This window comes from Labeo rohita, chromosome 17 (genome assembly GCF_022985175.1).
Source record: "Labeo rohita strain BAU-BD-2019 chromosome 17, IGBB_LRoh.1.0, whole genome shotgun sequence".
NCBI classification, from domain to species: Eukaryota; Metazoa; Chordata; class Actinopteri; order Cypriniformes; family Cyprinidae; genus Labeo; species Labeo rohita.
The window spans coordinates 7,335,879-7,358,210 of record NC_066885.1 but is presented as its reverse complement, the minus strand read 5'-3'; the positions used below and the strand labels follow the sequence as shown (position 1 = coordinate 7,358,210).

The 22,332-nt window shown below is 33.6% G+C and overlaps 1 protein-coding gene across 1 annotated transcript in view; it reads left to right on the top strand.

Annotated features, from left to right (window-relative positions):
* Window positions 1-22,332, top strand: part of smyd3 (SET and MYND domain containing 3) — a 205,825-nt gene that overhangs the window by 38,953 nt on the left and 144,540 nt on the right. Inside the window, exon 5 of the mRNA XM_051133022.1 lies at window positions 179-315. Coding sequence (XP_050988979.1) covers window positions 179-315 — 137 coding nt within the window. The remainder of the gene's footprint in view (window positions 1-178; window positions 316-22,332) is intronic.

The window sequence follows — 22,332 nt, the reverse complement described above, 5'->3', positions numbered from 1 at the left end:
ATTTTAGTTAAATTATTACCATTTTGCAGATTCTGAAAGGGGGATGTGAACTTAATAAAATATGTTTTTTAGAAACATTCAGTTTAGTACAGTATTTTTTCGAAAGAAGAGGAGAACACAAAAAAGTTTTTGCTTGTTAGCAGAATCATTCATATGTATGACCGTGTTCTGTGTTTAGATCTATCAGACATGAGCGAGGAGAAGAAAGAGGGCCTGGGGCACCTCTGCACGACGCTGCAGGTTTATCTCGGTGAGGAAAACCACGATCTGTCTCAGCTTCCGCCCGGCCTCGACCCCATCAGCCTCCTCGCCAGAGTAAGTGTCCTTTCATTGTCATCTCCGGCAGTCGGCAGGGGTTGCGCTCTCAGATCTCACGCAGCGTTGCGAATGGTGTCAGCGTGTCACGTCGAGCACGCGGCCGCATACCGCGCCGCTCGGTAATCGTCCCGTCCTCACGTCACCCTGCTGTGAACCCATGCTGATAGTTTTTTGTCTTTTCTCCTCAAACACAGGGAGCAAGTTGTTCGCAGAAACTAAATGAAGTCATTTAATGTTCAAGGTTGAATTTTATTTTAATTTCCAGAAAAGATTCAGTGGCATCAAGTAGAATCACATTTAGAATTCGCATCCCAAGAGGCCCATCCTGTAATTTTCTGCCGTTTCCTTCGTGGACGCCTGAGGTGCATGCTAACGTACTAGTTTATTTACAGATGTGTCAGTGAGATCGCTTGTTTGGATTCCTGTGAGAGGAGATTTTATTTGCTTGTTTACCACCCATCACTCTGTGCTGTAATTGTGAACACGTTGAGTGAAAGATGCGTTTCAGAGTGAGCACGGTCATCTTCTCTTCAGGATTGCATGTAAACACAGAAGGGGTTGCGCATCTGGCCCGGGACAAACAAATGCCTGTTGCATGTGAATGCAAACACCTGTTTTATATGAGAGACAGCCAGCAGCCATCTCTCTCTTATAAAGCATCAAAGACCCAAATGTGGATCTGATAAGCATTTCTAATCCAACACTAAACACCAGCAGGGCAAGTCTCAAGTTATGTAAAACATGCACAGATGCTCGAATTAAGAGCGTCTGATGCACTCTTGCATTTGTTTACGTCGATTTGTAAGATTTCAGATTTTGTCGCATTGTCAAAAATGATTTAGTAATACACTTTTGTGGCCAGTGTATTGCTTTTGCATTTGACTCATTGCTTCTAGAATCCCTCAAGGAGAATTGATTTCTCGTGGTAAAATCTATGGAATTTAATGAGCGGTTTATCAGTCTGTCTCTCATGCGAGTCGTTTATTGAATAGAGTGGAGATTGAAAAGCATGTCAGAAGTGAGGTGATGGATTGAGCTGTGACGTTTTCTGTCAGACAGTAAAGGTGAGGTATAGAAACATCAGTATGGATGTGATGGAGAGGAAGTGCACTGGGACTCGCATATAAATCATGTTGCCAAAATGTGAATCTCGTTCTTATTCGGTAATCGTCATTCTCAGCATCTCTGCTCTAGATTATGTCATGCGGTCCTGCAGGCGGCATACGGGTCTGACCCAGATACACGACCTGAACCGACTGCTCCACATAACACATCTCAAGGAAACGCCACGGTCACTAGCTAAAGAGATTAAGTTAGATGTTTGCTAAACTTTACTGTCTTGTATACTGACGTTCAAAAGTTTAGGATGAGTTTGTTTTTAATGTTTTTTGAAAGTCTTATGTTCATCAAGTAAGAAATATAAAATACTATCATTTTGTGATATTTGATTACAATTTAAAATAACTGTTTTCTATTTTAATATACTTTAAAATTTAATTTATTTCTGTGATGCAAAGCTGAATTTTCAGCATCATTACTCCAGTCTTCAGTGTCACATCCTTGCTGAATAAAAGTATTAATTTCTTAAAAAAAAAAAATACTGACTCCAATGCTGCATTTTTAAAAAATAAACATACAGTAAAACTGTAATATTGTGAAATATTATTACAATTTAAAATATCTGTTTTGTATTTTAATATACTTTAAAATGTAATTTATTCCTGAATAAAAGTATTAATTTCTTAAAAAAAAAAAAAAAAAGAAAGAAAAAGAAAACGAAATACAGACTTAAAAATACAGTAAAATACTGTCATATTGTGAAAAATTATTACAGTTTAATATAACAATTTTAAATTTTTATATACTTTAAAATGTATTTTATTTCTGATGCAAAGCTGAATTTTCAGCATCATTACTCCAGTCTTCCTGGTCACATCCTTCCTGAACAAAAGCATTAATTTAAAAAAATAATAATAAATAAAAAAAGTACTGAACCCAAACATTTGAAAGATAGTGTATATTGTTACAAAAGATTTCTAAAAGATTTTAAAAATACGTCTATATATCGATATATTTAGTTATTGTAGTACATCACATTAAACAAAATTAAAATGAGAAATGTTTCTTTGTCAACTACATGAAATAAAGTATGTTTAATTATTATTTTTTTTTTAATATATATATTTAATTTAATGAGAATGAAAATGAGGCTGTGAAGGCTAGATATGCAGTATATTCAGTTTATAAATAAATGGTAAAACAGTGTGATTTTTTTTTTTTTTTTTTTTTTTTTTTTTTTTTTTATTGGTGGGCAAAATAGTTGCAATTATTTTATTGTTGAACACTTTACATGCATTACCTTTTACGATGGGTCATATTTGGTAATCTGGTGTGCTTTTTTTCTTAACTATTTCTCTCACAAATTCTCTCATTCTTTCACGCTTCATTAAGGAGATGCAGTTAAATCCTGGATGAATATTTCAGTTTAGGTGTGGGTGGAAAACAAATGTGCAAACACTGGAAGAAGTGTGCTGATTTTGACCCTGACTGCTGCTAAATCTCCCTGTTTTGCATGAACTCAATGTGCAAGCATCGGCGCTTCGTCTTTAGCATTACAAACATGTTCAGCCGTGTTAAACCAACACCCTGCCCATCGCCGAATCAATTAACCAGCGTGAAAACAAGCATCCGTGGTCCAAAAATGATTTCCATTTCAAATCAGACCAATATTCTGTGCCATTTGCTGAAACTAATTGCTGAAACTAATTCTTTTATAATATTCAAAATTTATCCCTTACATGCAGTGGAAGTTCCTCGGGGGAATTTGGCATGTTTGTTGGCAGTGAAATTTATTTATTTATTCATATTAAGCAGGAATTACTCAAGAACTGGAGTAGGTAGGAGGCAAAAACTCCAATTACAGCAATCAAACTGAGCGAGGGACGTGTAGAAACATGTGAATTTAGATTAAAATCCAGATCCGGAGGGACATTCATTCATGTCATTCACATTCCAGAACTGAAGTGATTGTAAATCTGTCGCTTTAATTAAAGTTGCAGAGAACGCTGGTGTTATTGTCCAGGGCTTTAGTGAATACAGTATTGACTTCTGTTAATTTTGCATGTGTGTGTTATGAACTCAAAAGGGAGCTTTTTTGTGAAGCAAGTCTTTTATAGTCAGACTGAATAGCTCTGATTTACTGAGCTGATGGGTTTTAAATATTCAGCAAGAATGTGATTTGTGTCACAGTGATCTGTTAACAGCTTTATAATGAGAACTAACTACAGTCCTATTTATCTCCATTTTGTTGTCTGATTATTGATGCCTGCTCATTACGGTTAGGAATTTAAACAAAACCTTAGTATATGTATTAAACTAAGCTTATCTAAGTATTAAAGTTTGGCATGTAGTGTGTACATTATATTTCAAATTATGCCAATGGTTTTGAAAAGGAGTGCTAAAGAAAAAGGTGTGTGCTATTTATAGAAAAAAATATTATTTAGAAAATTATATTATATTATATTATGTTATATTATATTATATTATATTGACATGTAGCTTTTACATGCTATTTTTCTAGTTATGTTGTTTTTAAAAGGGTGTGTTATTTATAGAAAAATATTTTTCTAAAATTTCTAAAAAAAAAAAAAAAAAAGTTAAATAATAGTAATAATAATAGTAATAATAATAATAATAATAATAATTATTATTATTATTATTATTATTATTATTATTAAACAATAGGTTTTAAATAATAAAATAGGTGCTCTTGTTATAACTTTTTATATAATTTTTGTAGAAATTTACAAATAATATTTTACTATAAATAGCACAAACTTAAAAAAAATCTGCATACTTTTAAATATAATTTTAAATATAATTACTTTTAAATATATATTATTTTAAATAATGACATGGGTGCTCTAATAATATAATATAATATAATATAATATAATATAATATAATATAATATAATATAATATAATATAATATAATATAATATAATATAATATAATTATTAAACTTTGACATGTACCTTTTACGTAAATTATATTCATGCAGATTTTAAAAAAGTTAGTTCTATTTATAGAAAAATGTAAATTTGTAAATTTGTGAAAAAGTTATAATAATAATAATAATAATAATAATAATAATAATAATAATAATAATAATAATAAAATTAAATTAAATTAAATCAGACAAATATAAAAAAAAACTCCATAATTTAAAATGGGTTTAATTATTTTAAATAGTTTTAAATAGGTTGCATATTGACCCTTTTCACAAGAGTAAGTTGTCAGCAGCATCGTAAATCCTCAAATGTTATGTTTAGGTATATTTTTTGTAATTATGTGCATTTAGAACACTGTACTTTGTATTATGTTACCTTTGTATCAGTTTACAAAAAAAAGTTAAGGCTAATGTGGGGGTGTTTTTAATGCAGTGTCTATGGGAGGGACGGTAAATTTGACTTTGTTCTGTCTTCTGACTGCTGATTTCTCCAATTTCAAACTCTCAATTTTTTTTTTTTTTTTTTTAAAGTTGTGAAAACACTTTTGTGGAGTTTTCTTTTGCTATTTGTCCATACGGTCTATAATAATAATAATAGTAATAATGCATAGAAACACAAGAAATGCTCAGGACACGTTAGAAACCATATAGCAAAACCCTGGCAACCACTCACAATACTCTTACATTGAGTCAATGACATTTTCATGGTCAAGTACCACTCATTTCCTGTATAAAATGTGAAAATCTAGTTTTCTTTGACAACATCTGCTACTCCGCATTGCCTTGTTTGCCCTTCATTCACAGCTGTTGTATTAAGCATCATTAATATTTTATATGTCCTCTATTTTGTTTTATTTGTCTGTATTTTATAATGGCCCGTTGTGCTCAGCCAAGTTATCTGAGGTACCAAATCACAGGAACTTAGAGGTCCATCTGTGCATGACAGATCCCAAATGAGGCAGCATACATCAGTGCAGAATTAATACATAATGGAGGAGCCCTTCATGACATCACCAGCAGACAAGCAGGTCCATGAGCTGAAAGATTTAATTGTTAGTTGTTAATGACCAAGACAAGCCTTCTAGAAGCAATTGTATAAAGCTTGTATACATTTGTATACAATTGTGTAAAGCTGTATAAAGGCATTCTCTTTGCATTGTAATTGACTTCTTAATTGTGATATTTGAAACATGCTCTTTCTGTAAAGCTGTATGTATTGTCAAAAGCAGTTTCCAAATGAACATGAATAGAATTTAATAATTTAGTAGTACCTTAAAATTAGTGAGTATACATAATAAAGCTGTTCTCTTTGCATTATTCATTTGTAAAAGTGCTGTGTAATTAGGTTTAGTAACCAAGAATCACTTATTATATTTCCAACTCCTTTCCAACATTGTTCTTTTGTAGTTAATCAAAAACATACAGTACAACACGTGTAGTCTGACTCCCGAACAAATAACTCTTATGAACGGTTCTTTTTAGTGAATCAGAAACATACAGTAAAACATGTGTAGTCTTGACTTCTGAACAAATGACTCCTGAACAGATCATTCTTATAAATCATTACTTTTTAGTTCATCAGAAACAAACAGTACAAAATATGTAGTCTTGACTTCTGAACTAATGACTCTTATGTTCTTTTGTAGTTAATCAAAAACATACAGTACAACACGTGTAGTCTGACTCCTGAACAAATGACTCAAATGAAATGGTTCTTTTTAGTTAATCAGAAACACATATGCGTAGTCGGACTTCTAAACAAATGACTCTTATGAACCATTTCTTTTCAGTGAATTAAAAACATGCAGTAAAACATGTGTGGTCTGACTCTTGAACAAGTGACTCTAATGAACGGTTCTTTTTAGTGAATCAGAAACACACAGTGAAACGTTTAGTCTAACTCCTAAACAAATGACTCTAATGAAACTGTTCCTTTTAGTGAATCAAAAACATGCAGTAAAACACATGTAGTCCAACTCCTGAACAAGTGACTCTGTTAAACTGGTTCTTTTAACTTAATCAGAAACATACTGTACAACGTGTTGTCCGACTTCTGAACAAATGACTCTTATGAACCGGTTCATTTTAGTGAATCAAAAACATGCAGTAAAACACATGTATTCTGACTCCTGAACAAATGACTCTTATGAATCAGTTCTTTATAGTGCATCAAAAACATACAGTAAAACTCTGACTACCTTAACTTTTTAGTTCATCAGAAACATACAGTACAAAATATGTAGTCTTGACTTCTGAATAAATTACTCTTATGAGCCATTTCTATTCAGTGAATCAAAAACATGCAGTGAAACGTGTAGTCCGACTCCTGAACAAGTGACTCTAATGAACGGTTCTTTTTAGTGATTTAGAAACGGACAGTGAAACGTGTAGTCTAACTCCTAAACAAATGACTCTAATGAAACTGTTCCTTTTAGTGAATTAAAACATACAATACAACATGTGTTCTCCGACTTCTGAACAAATGACTCTTATGAACCGGCTCTTTTTAGTGAATCAAAAACATACAGTAAAACATATATAGACTGACTCCTGAACAAATCATTCTTATAAAACGTTACTTTTTAGTTCATCAGAAACATACAGTCCACAATATGTAGTCTGACTTCTGAACAAATGACTCTTATGAACTTTTTTTTTAGTAAATCAGAAACATACAGTAAAATGTGTAGTCTGACTCCTGAACAAATGAACCAATTATTTTTAGTGAATCAAAATCATATTGTGTGACCAGAGTTGCCCGACTTTTGAACTTATAACTCTGAACCGTTTCTTTTTAGTGATTCAGAAACATAGATCAAGACCAATTTTGTTTGATTCCAAAATGAATGATTCTAAAGCTTTCATTAAATGTAAAAATTGGATCAGTGGAGCTACTGACTGGTTGTTGGGTTGTTGAAAGCACAGTGTGTAAAGACACACATTATACATTGTATCAGTGGTAATTTATATGAATGAATGAATAAAATGTTTGTGTGTGTGTGTGTGTGTGTGTGTGTATATTTAGTAGGCCTATTGTTGCTTTTTATATTATTGAAAAAGAAAAATTTTTGAAAAATATTAACAGTTTGCATTGTGTATTATTTCTCTTTCTTTTCTTTTTCTTTTCTTTTTAGTAGGTCTTTGTCCTTCGCTCATATTTTAAAATGAGTATTAAACACAGGACTTGGCTCATACTGGCTTAGATGGGATTTGGCCATTAAACTGGAATGAGTCATGCTTTATTCAGCATCCTTCCCAGCAGCTCCAGTCAGCAGATTTGCAAGGAATCTTAACCTTTTCCCCTCAGTTTCACCCCGAGAGTCATATATGGATTAAGAGTAAAGGAAAGATGATTTGTTAGATGACATCTCTCCTCTATCATTGCTCTGCAGATGCTGTCATTGAACATATGTTTCAGTTCTGACATTAAAGGAGCAGAGGTCAGAGGTCACACTGACAGGGCTCTGGGTGGTCTGGCCCTGGCACTTAATAAGAGAACCCCATCGTTACTCCGCTCCTGTCATCTTTTCGTTGCACCCACCAGTGACCCCAGTGACCTGAGGGTAATGTCTGGGTGTATGATTGTTTTCTGTCAGTCTGACTGTCATTTCACTTCAGGCTCTTTAGCTTTAAGCTTGGTTGTTGGACAAATGACCAAAGGCATGCTGAAAATCCATGTGTCTCTCATTCAGTTTGCATCCTTGATAATCAGAGTTATCAGAGTTTATTTCCCATTAGGCTAGTCTTGCAGAACATAAAAACAAAAACCTGGAAACCTTTATCATAACATAACAGATGGTTTATATAGAGCTCTGAGTCTGCAGACTGAGATGAAACCACGAGTATCCCGAAAGTTTAGTCATTATGTTGCTGGGAACATGAAGGTCGTTTTGTGTTCCAAGCTCAGACAATACTAAGAGATTTACAACTGTTCCCAAAAGCTCACTTTCTGCTATTGCTGTCTTAATTGTTTTGCCATAAAATAATCCTTCAACAAGTCTTTTATACTAGGGAAGATACATTTCAGTAAAAATTAATATTGTTTGCAGCACATTAAGTTCAGCCAAGAATCAATCTGTCCATCCATCTTTCCATCCATCTTTTCCATCCATCCATCCATCCATCCATCCATCCATCCATTGTTCAAAAATCCATCCATCCTTCCATCCATCCATCCATCCATCCATCCATCCATCCATTGTTCAAAAATCCATCCATCCTTCCATCCATCCATCCATCCATCCATCCGCTGTTCAAAAATCCATCCATCCATCCATCCAATCTTTCCGCTTTACAAAAATCCATCCATCCATCCATTGTTCAAAAATCCATCCATTCGCTTTACAAAAATCCATTCACCCATCCATCCATCCATTGTTCAAAAATCCATCCATCCATCCATCCATCCATTCTTTGTTCAAAAGTCTGTCCGTCCATCCATCCATCCAAAAGTCCATCCATCCGTCCAAAAATCCATCCATTCATCCATTCAATCTTTCCGCTTTACAAAAATCCATCCATCCATCCATCCATCCATCCATCCGTCCATTGTTCAAAAATCCATCCATCCATCCATCTATCCGCTTTACAAAAATCCATTCACCCATCCATCCATCCATCCATCCATTGTTCAAAAATCCATCCATCCATCCATCCATTCATCCATCCTTTGTTCAAAAGTCCCTCCGTCTGTCCATCCAAAAATCCATCCATTCGTCCAAAAATCCTTTCCTTTAAAAATCCTTCCTTCTATCCATCCTTCCATCCATTCATTCGCTGTTCAAAAATCCATCCATTCTTCCATCATCTATCCTTCAAAAATCCATCCATACTTTTATTCTGTGAGAACAATTAAAAATGATCCATTCAGTTAATGCTATTTTTTTTATTTTGTTCATCAAAGAATCCTGAAAAAATGTATCACTGTTTCTACATAAATATTAAGCAGCACAACTGTTTTCAATGTTGAAAAAAATATAGTAAAAATGTTTCTTGAGCACCAAATCAGTATATTAGAACAATTTCTGATGGATCATGTGATTTCTGAAGGCTTAATGAGCAAAAGACACTGTAAGAAGATTTCAGTAACTTTTTTAATCTTCGAAGAACCAGACAGTCAACTCGAAACTCCATAAAAGAAAGAGAAAGAAATCAAAACTGAAAAGGAGAACCTATAAAGAACCTTTTTTTTCAGTCTATGCTGATTCTATAAACCCCTTCTTTGGAACTTTTCTAATGGAACTTCTAATTGGACTCTTTATTTTGAGTGGCTTCTGCAGTGTTGGTGTAGTGCCGTTTGTCAGTTACTCAATGTGCAACCACAGTTAATGGACTTCTGATTCACAGGAGATCAAAATTAAAACTGTGAAACGTACAGACTGCACCAACAGGGGGCAGCGTGCGCTTAAATATCTATATCTTATACATACAGTTTGCACATAAACAATTGCATATGCCATTTGTTTTGTATGTTGAAACTCTTGGCCTTGGGGCATAACTGCATTTGTGTCCTCTAGCTGTTGCTGGGACACTGAGAGTCCTGCTTCACAGAACACGCTGAATAGAGTAGTAAAGCCTCTTACTTCTAAACATGTATAGTGTGCATGTTGTGTTTAGTCTTCACATAAATACACTAAAAAGTGTTCAGAAATTGTCCATTGGAGTGTGATTGTACGTGTTAATAGAGATTTTGTGTGTTTGTGGGAGCCACAAGGATAGTAAAAGCCGAAATAAGCTACAGTACGACTAGCCAAAGATTCCCGTGAGGGAAAACGGCTTAATGGACACATTAAATGGTGTATAAATGCTAAAAGGTTTGTGCTAAAAGAGTAGTTCACACAAAAATAAAATTTACTCTCAGGCTATCCAAGATGCAGAAGATTTTGTTTCTTAACAAGAAATAATCTCTTAACAAGAAATAATGTCATTACATAACTTGCTCAGCAATGGATCCTCTTCAGTGAATGGGTGCCGTCAAAACGAGAGTCCAAACAGCAGATAAAAACATAGAAACTCTCAACTTTTCACCTCACAAGACATTAATTGATGGACTGGAGTCGTGTGGATTGTTTTCATCAGCTGTTTGGTCTCTCATTCTGACGGCACCCATTCACTGCAAAGGATCTATTGGTGAGCAACTTTGTTCTGATGAGAACAGCCTGAGGTTGAGTAAATCTTTAGCAAATGTTCGTTTGCAGGTGAACTATTTCTTTAAGGTTAGGTTGAGGAGATAGAAAATAGCATTAGCTTAGAATAAAACAGCAGAAGTCAATGGAAAGTCCACATTATGATAGAAAAACAAACGTGTGCATGTTTGTGATGGGCTTCAGTCTAGAGGAGGATGTGGGTTATTGGAAGGAGAGCCAGTAAAATGGTCCATTACTATTCTGAGCACTGTGTGTGTGCGCATCAGTGCCTTTCAAGGAGCCTGACACGCCTGGTAATGCGAAACACATTTGAATATGGGAAATTCAAAATCTCTCCAACTGTTCCTGATATTTAATCTCAGATTATGCTTACTGTAATTTATTGCATATATATACCATCACCAATTTGTGCCCAAGTGCATTGGTTTTAATTGCCAATCACACTGGTAAAATTTTGTTTACGTTAACAACACCATATCACATTAACAGCTGACAATCGTATCCAAAGTATCTTTCTCTAATGTACTCTAAGTTACATTTACAGCATCCTTTTCCGCCCCAGCTCAATCAGTTGCTATATCCCGCTGATGTGGAGCAGTAAGCAGCAGTTATTGAACTATGACAGAGTTTAATTGTGTCTTCCTGCAGCAGACACACTCTACAGGCTCTACAGCTGCATCACCTCTCTGAAACGCCCACTCAATTCCTCATCCTGACCGGACCGTAACCCTGCAATACGCACCACATCGGTATTGTGCTGCATCTCCAACAATCACACCTCTTTCCCACTGCAGGGAAAGATAGGAATGGAGCGAGACAAATATTCATTCAGGTGCAAGACAGTCTTCCGAGACCCCTTGGGAATGGTGCACAAGCCTTAAAGGCAACATGAATTCAGAATTTACTTTCCAAATAAATGTGCCAGGTTTTATTGTGCATGATTTTTTTTGCTATGGCTAACTTACCTTGGCTTCGAAATGGATTTTTAAATATTTTGCAGAATTACTGTTTTAGTGAATTTTTGATCAAATAAATTGAACCTTGGTGTGCATAAGAGACATAAATATATCCAAAACTGTTCATAATTGTTAATCAAGTATTTATTTTATTTTATGATTTTTAAAGTAGTCTCTTATGCTCACCAAAGCTGTTTGTTTGGTCAAAAATACAGTAAAAACTGTAATATTTTTTAAATATTATTTCAATTTAAAGTAACTATTTTCTATTTTAATATATTTAAAAATGTAATTAATTCCTGTGATCAAAGCATATGCTTATTATGTGTTTCTTTTTAGATATATATGCCAGGCTGATATTGCGTGCATTTTATTTGCTATTATTAAGTGGTATTTAATGTGTCCTCTACCCTGCTCTCTAGATATCAGTATTGGCTATACTGAAAACACTTGGAGATTTGTCATATTATGGAAGTTAATTGCTTGCTAAATCCAATGTCATGCCTTTTTCGTGCCTTTAGATTATTATTATTATTATAATATATATATGTATATATGCATATATATGTATTCAATGAATAACAGCAAATTGAATTGTTTTGTGTTAAAGTTCTGCATATACTAATACATTTTTACCATTGTATTATTAAATTACTAATAAATATTAGTAAAAAAATTATTTATTTATTTATTTATTTATTTATTTATTTTAAAATGTAATGTATTCCGATGATGCAAATCTGAATTTTCTTCATGAATTACATTTTTAGCATTTTTTAAAAATTAGTATTTATTATCATATATAATAAACATTAATGTATTTTGATTTTTTTTTTTTTTTAATTAAAAATGTAATTTATTCCTGTGATGCAAAGCTTGATTTTCTTCAGCAATTACTTCAGCATTTATTTGAAATAGAAATCTTTTGTAGCATATATTTACAGTCACTTTTGATCAATTTAAAGCGTCCTTAGTCAAAAACAATATTAATTTCTTTAAAACAATTACCTTACTGACCCCAAACTTGTAGGTGGTACTGTATGATAACCAAAAGCTGTAAAAATGGCTTTTCATTGTGAGTTCATGATACCTCATGCATTAACTCATGAAACTATCAGATTTGAACCCTATTGTCAAGTGTTACTGATGTTTGACTATTATAAATGGATGATGTTCTGTTCTGTTCTGTTCTGTTCTGTTCACCTCTTTCTGCTGTAGGACAGCAGTTTTGTCCCTAAGAGCACAGGGAGAGTATTAATGAATGTGTGGCGTGCCCTGCTCAAAGCAAAGCAAACGCTAATGGATGAGCTGTCCGCTCTGCTGTACTCGAATGTCACTCTAAGGTGACTGGTGGTTCCTGCGTGGTCTTCAGGGCATGCTCTCTCAATCTGTTCAACATCTGGACACCACTATGAGTTTTGGAAGTATTTCTGATAGACTTGCCTTGGTCTGAAATCGATCAGTTCACCTTGATACTTTATTCAATATTTCTCCTTTTTGGTGTCACAGGGGAAAGAAAGGTTTGGAATGACAGAATGGTGACAGAATGTTCATTTTTGGATGAACTGTCCCTTTAAAAAAAAACTTATTTCAAATGTGAAGGCAAGTGGATATCATCATTTCATTCTCCCATGTGTTCTCTCTAAGGACCCCGTGGTAACGTTTCATTTAATCCTCACTTTAAGTGTTGATCATCTCTGGTATCCGCTGAGATTGCCAGATACTTTACATGATCTCAATTAAAGTTCAGAGTCGGGCACCAATCAATCAAACACACACACGCATGAGCTTCTATAGAGAAATTTTTATTAAGCTTATACCTCAGCACTGTAATCATGCCTTTTAATATCTCTTGTCCTTGCAATGACACACACGTACAGTATTATAGTCTCACTTCCCATCATCCTAAGCAGTTTCTCACACACATCTCTGTTCGGACCCCCGCAGTGCTCTCAGCTCTGCGTTGCCGTTTCACACCATGTTTCCTTTTTTCTCACCCTCAACTCTATACCCGTAATAAGATAATTAGTGATTTATGGTCGCATTGCTTTGTTTGCTCGATTTTGACGCTTCGGGCTGAGGGAGTTGAGCTTTTTTGGCAGCATTCTGAGTTTGTAATTAATTATCTTTTGACGTTTTTCCTTTGTAACGAGCCATTACTGTAATGTGCTGAAGTGAGAGCGGAGAGTGTATTTAATGACTGTGTGGCTGTTGCTTTATACAGCATTTCCTCTTAATTTAGAGCATCTGAAGCTAGAGTAAGTGGGTATACAGTGTGGAAATGGGTTTTTCAGAGCTGATCTGAGCGAGACTTTCTGTCTTTCTGTCTGTCTGTCTATCCTTCTGTCTATCGTTTGTTTGTTTGTTCTACCTATTGTTCTTTCATTCTGTCGTTTGTTCGTATCTATCCATCGTTTTTTCTATCTGTCTTCTGTCGTTCGTTCTATAATCTATCGTTCGTTCATTTTGTAATCTTTCGTCCATTCTGTCATTTGTATCTATCTATCTATCTATTGTTCTTTCGTTCTATTGTCCTATCGTTTTGTCTGTCCTTCTAGCTATCTAGCTATCTATCTAGCATTCGTTCTATCATTATATTCTATCTGTCATTCTAGCTATCATTCTATCATTCTATAGTTCTATTTATTGTTCTGTCATTCTATCTTTCTATCGTTCTATCGCTCTAATGTTCCATCCATCTATCTATTGTTCTGTCTGTCATTGTCGTTCTGTCTTTCGTTCTATCTGTCGTTCTATCATTCTAAAGTTCTATCATTCCATCTATCATTCTATCGTTTTATCTGTAGTTCTATCATTCTATCTATCTATCTATCGTTCTGTCGTTCTTTGATTCTATCCATCATTCTATCTATTATTCAGTTGTTCTATCTGTCGTTCTACTATCATCTATCTATCTATCTATCTATGTATCTGTCGTTCTATCTGTCGTTCTATCTGTCTTTCTATGTATCGTTCTATATGTCGTTCTATCTATCGTTTTATCATTCTATCTGTCATTTTATCTATCGGTCAGTCATTCTGTCTATCTATCTATCTATCTATCTATCTATCTATCTATCTGTAGAGTAGTCTAAAGCTGTAATATATTAATATTAGAATACATTATCATCAAAAAAAAATTATACACTTTTCCTGTAAATTCTTTTTTTTTTTCTTTCCTTCTCTCCTCATTGTTTTATTACTCAAAATGTTTATTATCATTGGATTTCAGTCTTAACTAACTGCTACAGGCAGTAGAGTTTCAGTTTGCTCCTACTGTAGACAGCACAGTTTAGACATACAAAACAATACAATACGAACTGCAAATATTGAACCGCAGGATGAGATTAATTTCATCTGTTGTTCTGGCAATATTCCACAAGATGTGTTTGATATCAAAATATCCAAGTGTTGACGTGATAAAAATGCATTGTTAATTTTGAGCTGGATGTTAGGTTAGGCTTTTATTTTAATATGTCCTCCAGCATGGTTCTTCCATAATGAGCAATGTGAAGCACTCAGTGTTTGTTTATGTGCACGTGTATGAAGTGTTTATCCTCGGTCATCCTTTTCCCATGTCTAGGGTGTGTGTTTGCTTGCGTCAGTGATCTGTTTGTAGTGCCCCGTGTTTGACGGGCCCATAGCGCTGTGACAGATGCCAGCTGTGTTTCTGAGGAGAGGCTGAACACTGGCCTGCTGTTACTGTCAGATCCAGCCCTGCTCACAACCTTAACCCCACTGACACAGACAGTGAGAATGCCACACAATTATGTATTACATGCATATGTAGGATATGAGTTAATGTAACTTGTGGGGACAGCACTGTTTTTAATCATGTTTTTGCCTCTTTGCAAAGGCATCCATCTATCCATCTATCCATCTATCTATCTATCTGTCCACCCATCTATCGTTCGTTTGTTCTGTCTATCGATCATTCTGTCATTTGTTGTCTATTGTTCATTCTATCTTTTTATCTATCTGCCATTCTATTAATCATTCTGTCTTTCTTTTGTTTTATCACTCTTTCTTTCTGTGTATCTATCTATCGTTCATGCATTCTTCTATTGTTGGTTCATTTGTTATATCATTCGTTTGTCGGTTGCTCTATCTATCGTTCTATCACCAGATAGCTGAAATGATAGAATGAACAACAGAGTGAACTACAGATAGAACAATAGAATGATAGATGATAGATAGGTGGTAGATGGAATGAAAGAGCGATAGAACGAAAGAATGATAGATGGTACGCCAGATAGATAAAAAGACAGAACGAACAATAGACCGAATGAACGATAGAAAAATAAATAGAACTGTGGAACGATAGATTATCTATCTGGCGTTCTATGTATAATTCCATCGTTTTTTCGTTCTATCGCTCTTTCATTCTATCTATCTGTCTATCATTCTAGTGTTCTGTCATTCGGCCGTTCTATCATCATTTTATCTATCTGGCCTTCTATTTATCTATCATTCTTTCATTATATTGCATTCTACATTCTATATCTATCTATCTGTCTATCTCTCTATCATAATCTATCTATTATCGATCTATCAATAATATCTATTATTGATCTATCGTTTTATTATTGTGTATAATTTTGTCTATCTGTCAGATGTAACTTACAGATATATATACAGATATAATATATAAATTCAAAAGTTTGGGGTCAGTAATTATTTTTTAAATAAATTATTTTAATGTATTAAAAGTGACCTTAAACTATTTCTGTTTCAAATGAATGCTTTTCTTTTGGACAAAAATTATATGCATATTAAAGCACAAAAAAAACTTTTAAATGTTTTAGGTGCTATGTACAGTAGCTGTTATATCACATACTGTACGTGCATGTTCAAAAAATTATATGCAATTCTATAGTCATTGATGCATTCAGTTTTATTTCTGACAGTTGCTCATATAACAGCATGTAATTGCTCCATCAAATTAATTGTAACCCTAAGTCATGTAATTTTCTTTGTTAAAGACTGTTTTTGTCCTGTAAGATGCCGATTTCCTCTTTCTGTTCTTTTGTGCATGTTCTGAGTTAATCTCTCAATTTACCAATCCAATAACCGCTTTAACCCTCTCTGCCCTGACCTTGTCTGAATGGGTTAAAAGAAATTACAGCCCACCACAGAGGGAAAAAGTAATGTACAGTATAAATGAATTAAATATTAGAATTAAAAAAAAAAAAAAGCTTTGTGTAGCAAGCACTATCATAGGCCTAATTGTAGTTTACAAATCAACTATATTTTTGTGTGAACTTTGTTTTACATGTAAAAATCTCTTTGTGTTGTGAAGTTCAGTATGAGGTTTGTTGTGCACATCCGGGGAACAAGAAATGAGGTGACAGACAGTGATGTAACTCTGCTCTGTGGTTACAGGTGTCTGAAGGGAATCACATCAGCAGGAATGAAATAAACAGAGCTTAATGGGGATGATAATGATGTGATAGATCAGAGATCTCATACAGGTTTAGTATGAGTGTATGTATGTATATCTCCCATAAGGGCTGAAAGAGCAGTATTTATTGAACTGTATGGTGCAGTTGCACTCTGGAGAAGCAGTACTACTTTATAACTGTGTTTGCACATGGAGCTAAAATCTCAGAGGTGTTTTTAGGGTTGAATTTATGATCTGGGATAAAATGCACTGACTGGGATTTTCCTTCATATGGACACAATTTGCTCTGCAATTTTAGAAACTGTTCATTTGTTTGTTTGTTTGTTTTTGTGTGTGTTTTGTTAGGCTTTGTTTTGATTTTTTTTTTTTTCTTTTTTTGTTCTGTTTTTCCCGTTTTGTGTGTTTACTTTTTTTCAGTGTTGTGTTTTGTTAGGCTGTTGTGTTGTTTTTTGTTTTGTTGGACTGTTATTATTATTTTTTTTGTTTGTTTTTTCACCTTATCTTTGTTTTTTTGTGATTTGTTAACTTTTGTTTTTTGTTTTGTTAGGCTTTTTTGTTTTGTAAGACTTTTCTGTGTTGTTTATTTTTTTTCGATTTTTTTTTTTTTTGGTCTTTTTTTTCCTGTTTTGTGGGGTTTTTTTCAGTGTTGTGTTTTGTTAGGCTGTTTTTTTCTGTTTTGTATTTTTTGTTTTGTTAGACTTTGTTATTTGTTTTGTTAGTTTTTTTTTTCAGTTTGTCTTTGTTTGTTTTTTTTTTTTGTTTTGTTAGACTTTGTTTTTTTTATTATTTTTATCTGTTTTGTGTTTTGTTAGGCATGGTTTTTGTTTTGTTTGTTTTGTTTTATGTTTTTATTTTGTTAGTCTTAGTTTTTTTCTGTTTTGTGATTTTTGTTTTGTTGGAACTTATTTGTTTTGGGTTTTTTTCAGTTTGTCTTTGTTTTTTTGTGTTTTGTTAACTTGTTTTTTTGTTTTGTTAGGCTTTTTTGTTTTGTTAGACTTCTGTGTTTTGTTAGTTTTTTTTCTATTTCTTTGTTTTGTTTCTCCCCTGTTTTGTGTTTTTTTTTTTTCTTCTTTTTTTTCAGTGTTGTGTTTTTTTTGTTTTGTTTTTTGTGTTTTGTTATGTTAGACTTTATTTGTTTTGTTAGTTTTTTTTCTTTTCTGTTTGTCTTTGTTTTTTGTGTTTTGTTAGCTTTTTTGTTTTGTTAGGCTTTGTTTTTGTTTGTTTTTGTTTTGTTTTGTAAAAAATATGGTATTGAAATAACATGGTTTTGGATAAGTACCATGGTAAATATTGCTATAGTATTACCACCACAGCATGATGATACCACCACAGTACTGCATACTACTATCACTGCATATTAGAAACTAAATTTACAGCACTTTAACAAATTGCCACACCTTTATCATGCAGTGTTCTGCATATATTGTTTCTAATGTATTAATATTATTTATGAGTTCTGACATGCATTACCTACAAGCAGCCACAGCCAGACTGTTACCATAGAAACCAGCTCTTTATATGGCAACATCTCTCTCTCTCATTTTCAGCACCTGTTAAAGGTCTTGTGTATCGCCCGTTGTTGTTCGTAGGTTACAGTAGGGCAGATTTATTTGTTTGCCTTTCTTTGTTTTATTACAAACATTTGTGCACAGTTTGTGGCTGCATGACTTTGGTACAGAATAGATTTACATGAAACCACATATCCACTGTTGTTCTTGCAGCTAATTTCTGTATGCATTTATAAAAAGACACATGCAATTTGACGCATGCCATATTAAGATGCAGAGACATCTATAAGTAAGCCATTGATTCTTCTTAAAAATATAAACACTACTCTTTCACTGTAATTTAAGTGAAATTAGGAGGTACAGCAAAAATCAATTTTTGATTAGACTAAGGAAAAACCCATCAGGCCAGCATTGTTGAGCATTAATATCCCATCTAACGCTGGGCTGCAGCAGAAATGCCATTGGTTACAAGTTAATTAGCTTAACGACAGGCTTAGCTTAATAACTTTAATGCTATTGTTCAGGCTGTGTTGCATCATTTTTATAAGGACGATATAAGACCCTATTTGTTTAATTAACTGAGCATTTGTGTAGTTCATGTCTGCTGAAATGAAGGGGCAATTTACTCTCTCTCTCCCTCTCTATCCCTGCAGTTTATAAAATTTTCCAAGACTGCATCTTTCATGGAAATTAGTTTTAGCTGTAATAATCAACCTTTCTTTGCATCTAATTGTAATTACTGTGCAGTGGTAGTCTATTCACGATCAGTAGGAAAATGCCACATCTATTCATTAAAAATAGCAGCGTTTATGCAAAGCGCCTCCATACTGAAGACCGTTAGATTTTACTAATGAATTCATTCAGTTAGCTGACTTCTGTGTACTGTATAGCAATGTATATATACAGTATAAAGGGTTTGTTGTTTGTTGCTGTTTATCATCTCTTGTTCTCTTTGGATCTTTTTATTATTCAATCAACCATCCGTTGAGAGCAACATCTTTCAGGTGTTTTATATTTTGGCAAATGCATCTCCTGTAATATTGGCCTATGGAGAATTTCAGTGCTTAATTGAAAGATATTAGCAATGGAAATGATCAGATGATGGTAACTTTCCAGGTCTAAAGACTTTAGTTGCTTATCTGTTTATTAATATTTGTCTCACATTTGCACTTTGCGTCAGTTAGTATTCATGTTTTCAAATCAGTCTCAAATGAGGGTAAAAATGAAAGAAATTGAGCAGCTGTGGAACTCAGTACCTCATTTTAAAATGCTGGTCTTAGTGTCTGCGTTTTTCTTATTTTGCCTAAATATCATATTTTTTTATGTAGCACTGCCCTTCAGAAGCTACAGAAGATACTTGCATGTTTCCCAGAAGATAAAAGAAGTTAAATTTACCCTGATCTTCAAATTCAAAAAGTTTTCACCCTTCAGCTTTTAATGCATCATGTTTCCTTCTGAAGCATCAGTGAGTGTTTGAACCTTCTGTAATAGCTGCATACGAGTCCCTTAGTTGTCCTCAATGTGAAAAGATGGATCTCAAAATCATTTAGTCATTGCTGGAAAGGGTTCAAATACACAAAAATGCTCAGAAATCAAAGAATTTGTGGGAAGTGAAGGATTTTTCTGAAGAATAGTGGACAGTTTAACTATTCAGGACAAACAAGGGAGTCATGAACAACTATCACTAAATAAAAAAAAAAAAAAAAACAGCTGTGGATTATTCAGATAACAACACAGTATTAAGAATCAAGTATGTGTAAACTTTTCAGTGGGGTCATTTTTATAAATTCAACTATTATTTTCTCTTGTGGACTATATGTAAATATCTTTTATGTGAAATATCTTATTCAAGTCAGTACTATATAAAAAATAGCCTGTATTTTGTATAATCCCGCTTATTTTGGTAAAATAGTTAACATTTTGCAGATTCTCCCAAAACTTTTGTAAACTTTTGACCTCAACTGTATCCATTCGCTTGTATAGAAGTATATCTTTTTCACTTCGTTTATCTAAGTAGCCCTGTTAGCCATGTTAAGCAAAATAATTTTAACATTATATTTCAAAATATTTTCAACAGTTTGGTAATGATGTAATATATTTACTTTATTTTATGGAGAACGGAAATGTCTTTTTGACACATTTAAAGAATTGTTGATGCACATTGTAGGAAACAAATGTAAATAGTTGAAGAAATAATGATTTAAAATTTGTATTTTATCTGCATGGTGTCATTTATTTCAAGCAGAAAATGAGGGGAAAATTCAGCTCAGAATATGGGTCATTCTATAATTGTGGGTACATCTCATGTCCGTGAAGTATATTTTTAATATATTTTCATCAATATAAAGCCCCAATGCTTAATTTTCTAGTACACAATTATATTTTTCACAATCACACTAATATATGTTGAAAAAGCCATGTCTTTTGTTCAAAAATGATGTTCATATCACATACAACCCTGGTATTCAGCTTTCCGATTTTGTTGCTCATTCTACTCTGCATTTAAGCATGAAAATTACCTCAGATATAAATTCATTTCACAGTTTTGCCTTCAGTTAGATTACATTCTCAAGACGTTTGGGTGTGGGCTTCAAAAATAGTTGTTTATTGTGATATAACTTGTTTTATTTGTGTCTGAAAAACATTGTCAACTAAGTTACCGACTAGAAAACCCCCCCCCTCAAAAAGGAATGGTTTGTCCCATTCTCCGTAATTTGCACAGTATGATGATATTTCCACTAGAATCACATGGATGAAACACTCTAGAAGTTATGTTCTCTCTCTTTCCCCTAATATTGTTTAAACTAGTGTCAAGAGTGGATTAATTGACTGTCAACAGTGTTACACAAGTATTATTGCTGCAAATTTTAACAAGACAATATAACTAAAACTTATATTTTCTTTGTTAAAATATATTTCTAAACATACCATATGCTCAGTAGTTCTAGTGTTCCATGTTGAGTATAGGCCCAAAACACTAAAAATATCAACTGTGTTACCCAGTAAAGGTAACATGGTGGACAGTAGCAAACACAGATGGTATTTTATCTACATATTCCTACAGATCACCTTTATTTCTGTAGGACTTTATACAATATGAATTGTTTCAAAGCAGCTATGTAAGGTCATGTTTGGGTTTTGGGGAAACAGGAAAACTTTTCCTTCATATTGTCAAATTCTAAGTGTACCCTTAATTATAGAATGACCCATATCTCCCACTTGTAGATGAAAGGCATGATTTTCTCAGAACATACTGTACAGACAAAATTTCTTGCTGTATAAATAATCCCTCTTTCATTTTGACTGAACCTGTGTTAGTTGGTAGAGTTAAGAAAGAGTCTTTGAACTTGGCAAATTTATGTTCTAGTATATATTTCTTGAGCAATTTCCAGTACAAAACTCCTGTCAGACCACAGCCAGAATACCTGAACAGAACACTGAGTAATGCTAAACTCCCACAACTGGGAAATCAGCTTTTGGCTTAAATTTACTCAAAGATTCATCATGTAACACAAGAAGTTGGATCTTTATGTCTCTAGCAGTGGACCACCACAAACCTGCACTGTGCTTAAACTCTCTCATACTGTTGTAAATAACAAAATCTTGCGGTGTTTCTTAATGATTTATCTGACAAACCCAGTAACAAATTAAAAAAAAAAGACCTTTTGTGTGACTTTCATTTGCAGGTCTTTGTTCTCTGTTTTTTGTAGCTGTTCAGTCATGATATTAACTTGTAGGCAAAGAGGTTTGGTGGAAAACGTTATGTGTTCATAGTCCATGTGTGGCAAGATGTTTCTTTTTTTTTTTTTTTTTTTTTTTTTTCTCCAAAGGTTTTCTAATTTGCATTTGAGATATAACTGATTATAATTTATGTTGTAGTACAACGCATGAAAGTCATTTCAAGTAATGTTCACCACAGACCTTATTTTAATGCCAAAATCCAAAACCGCTATTCTAAAAACCCATTAGAAATTCCAGAGGGAGCACATGGC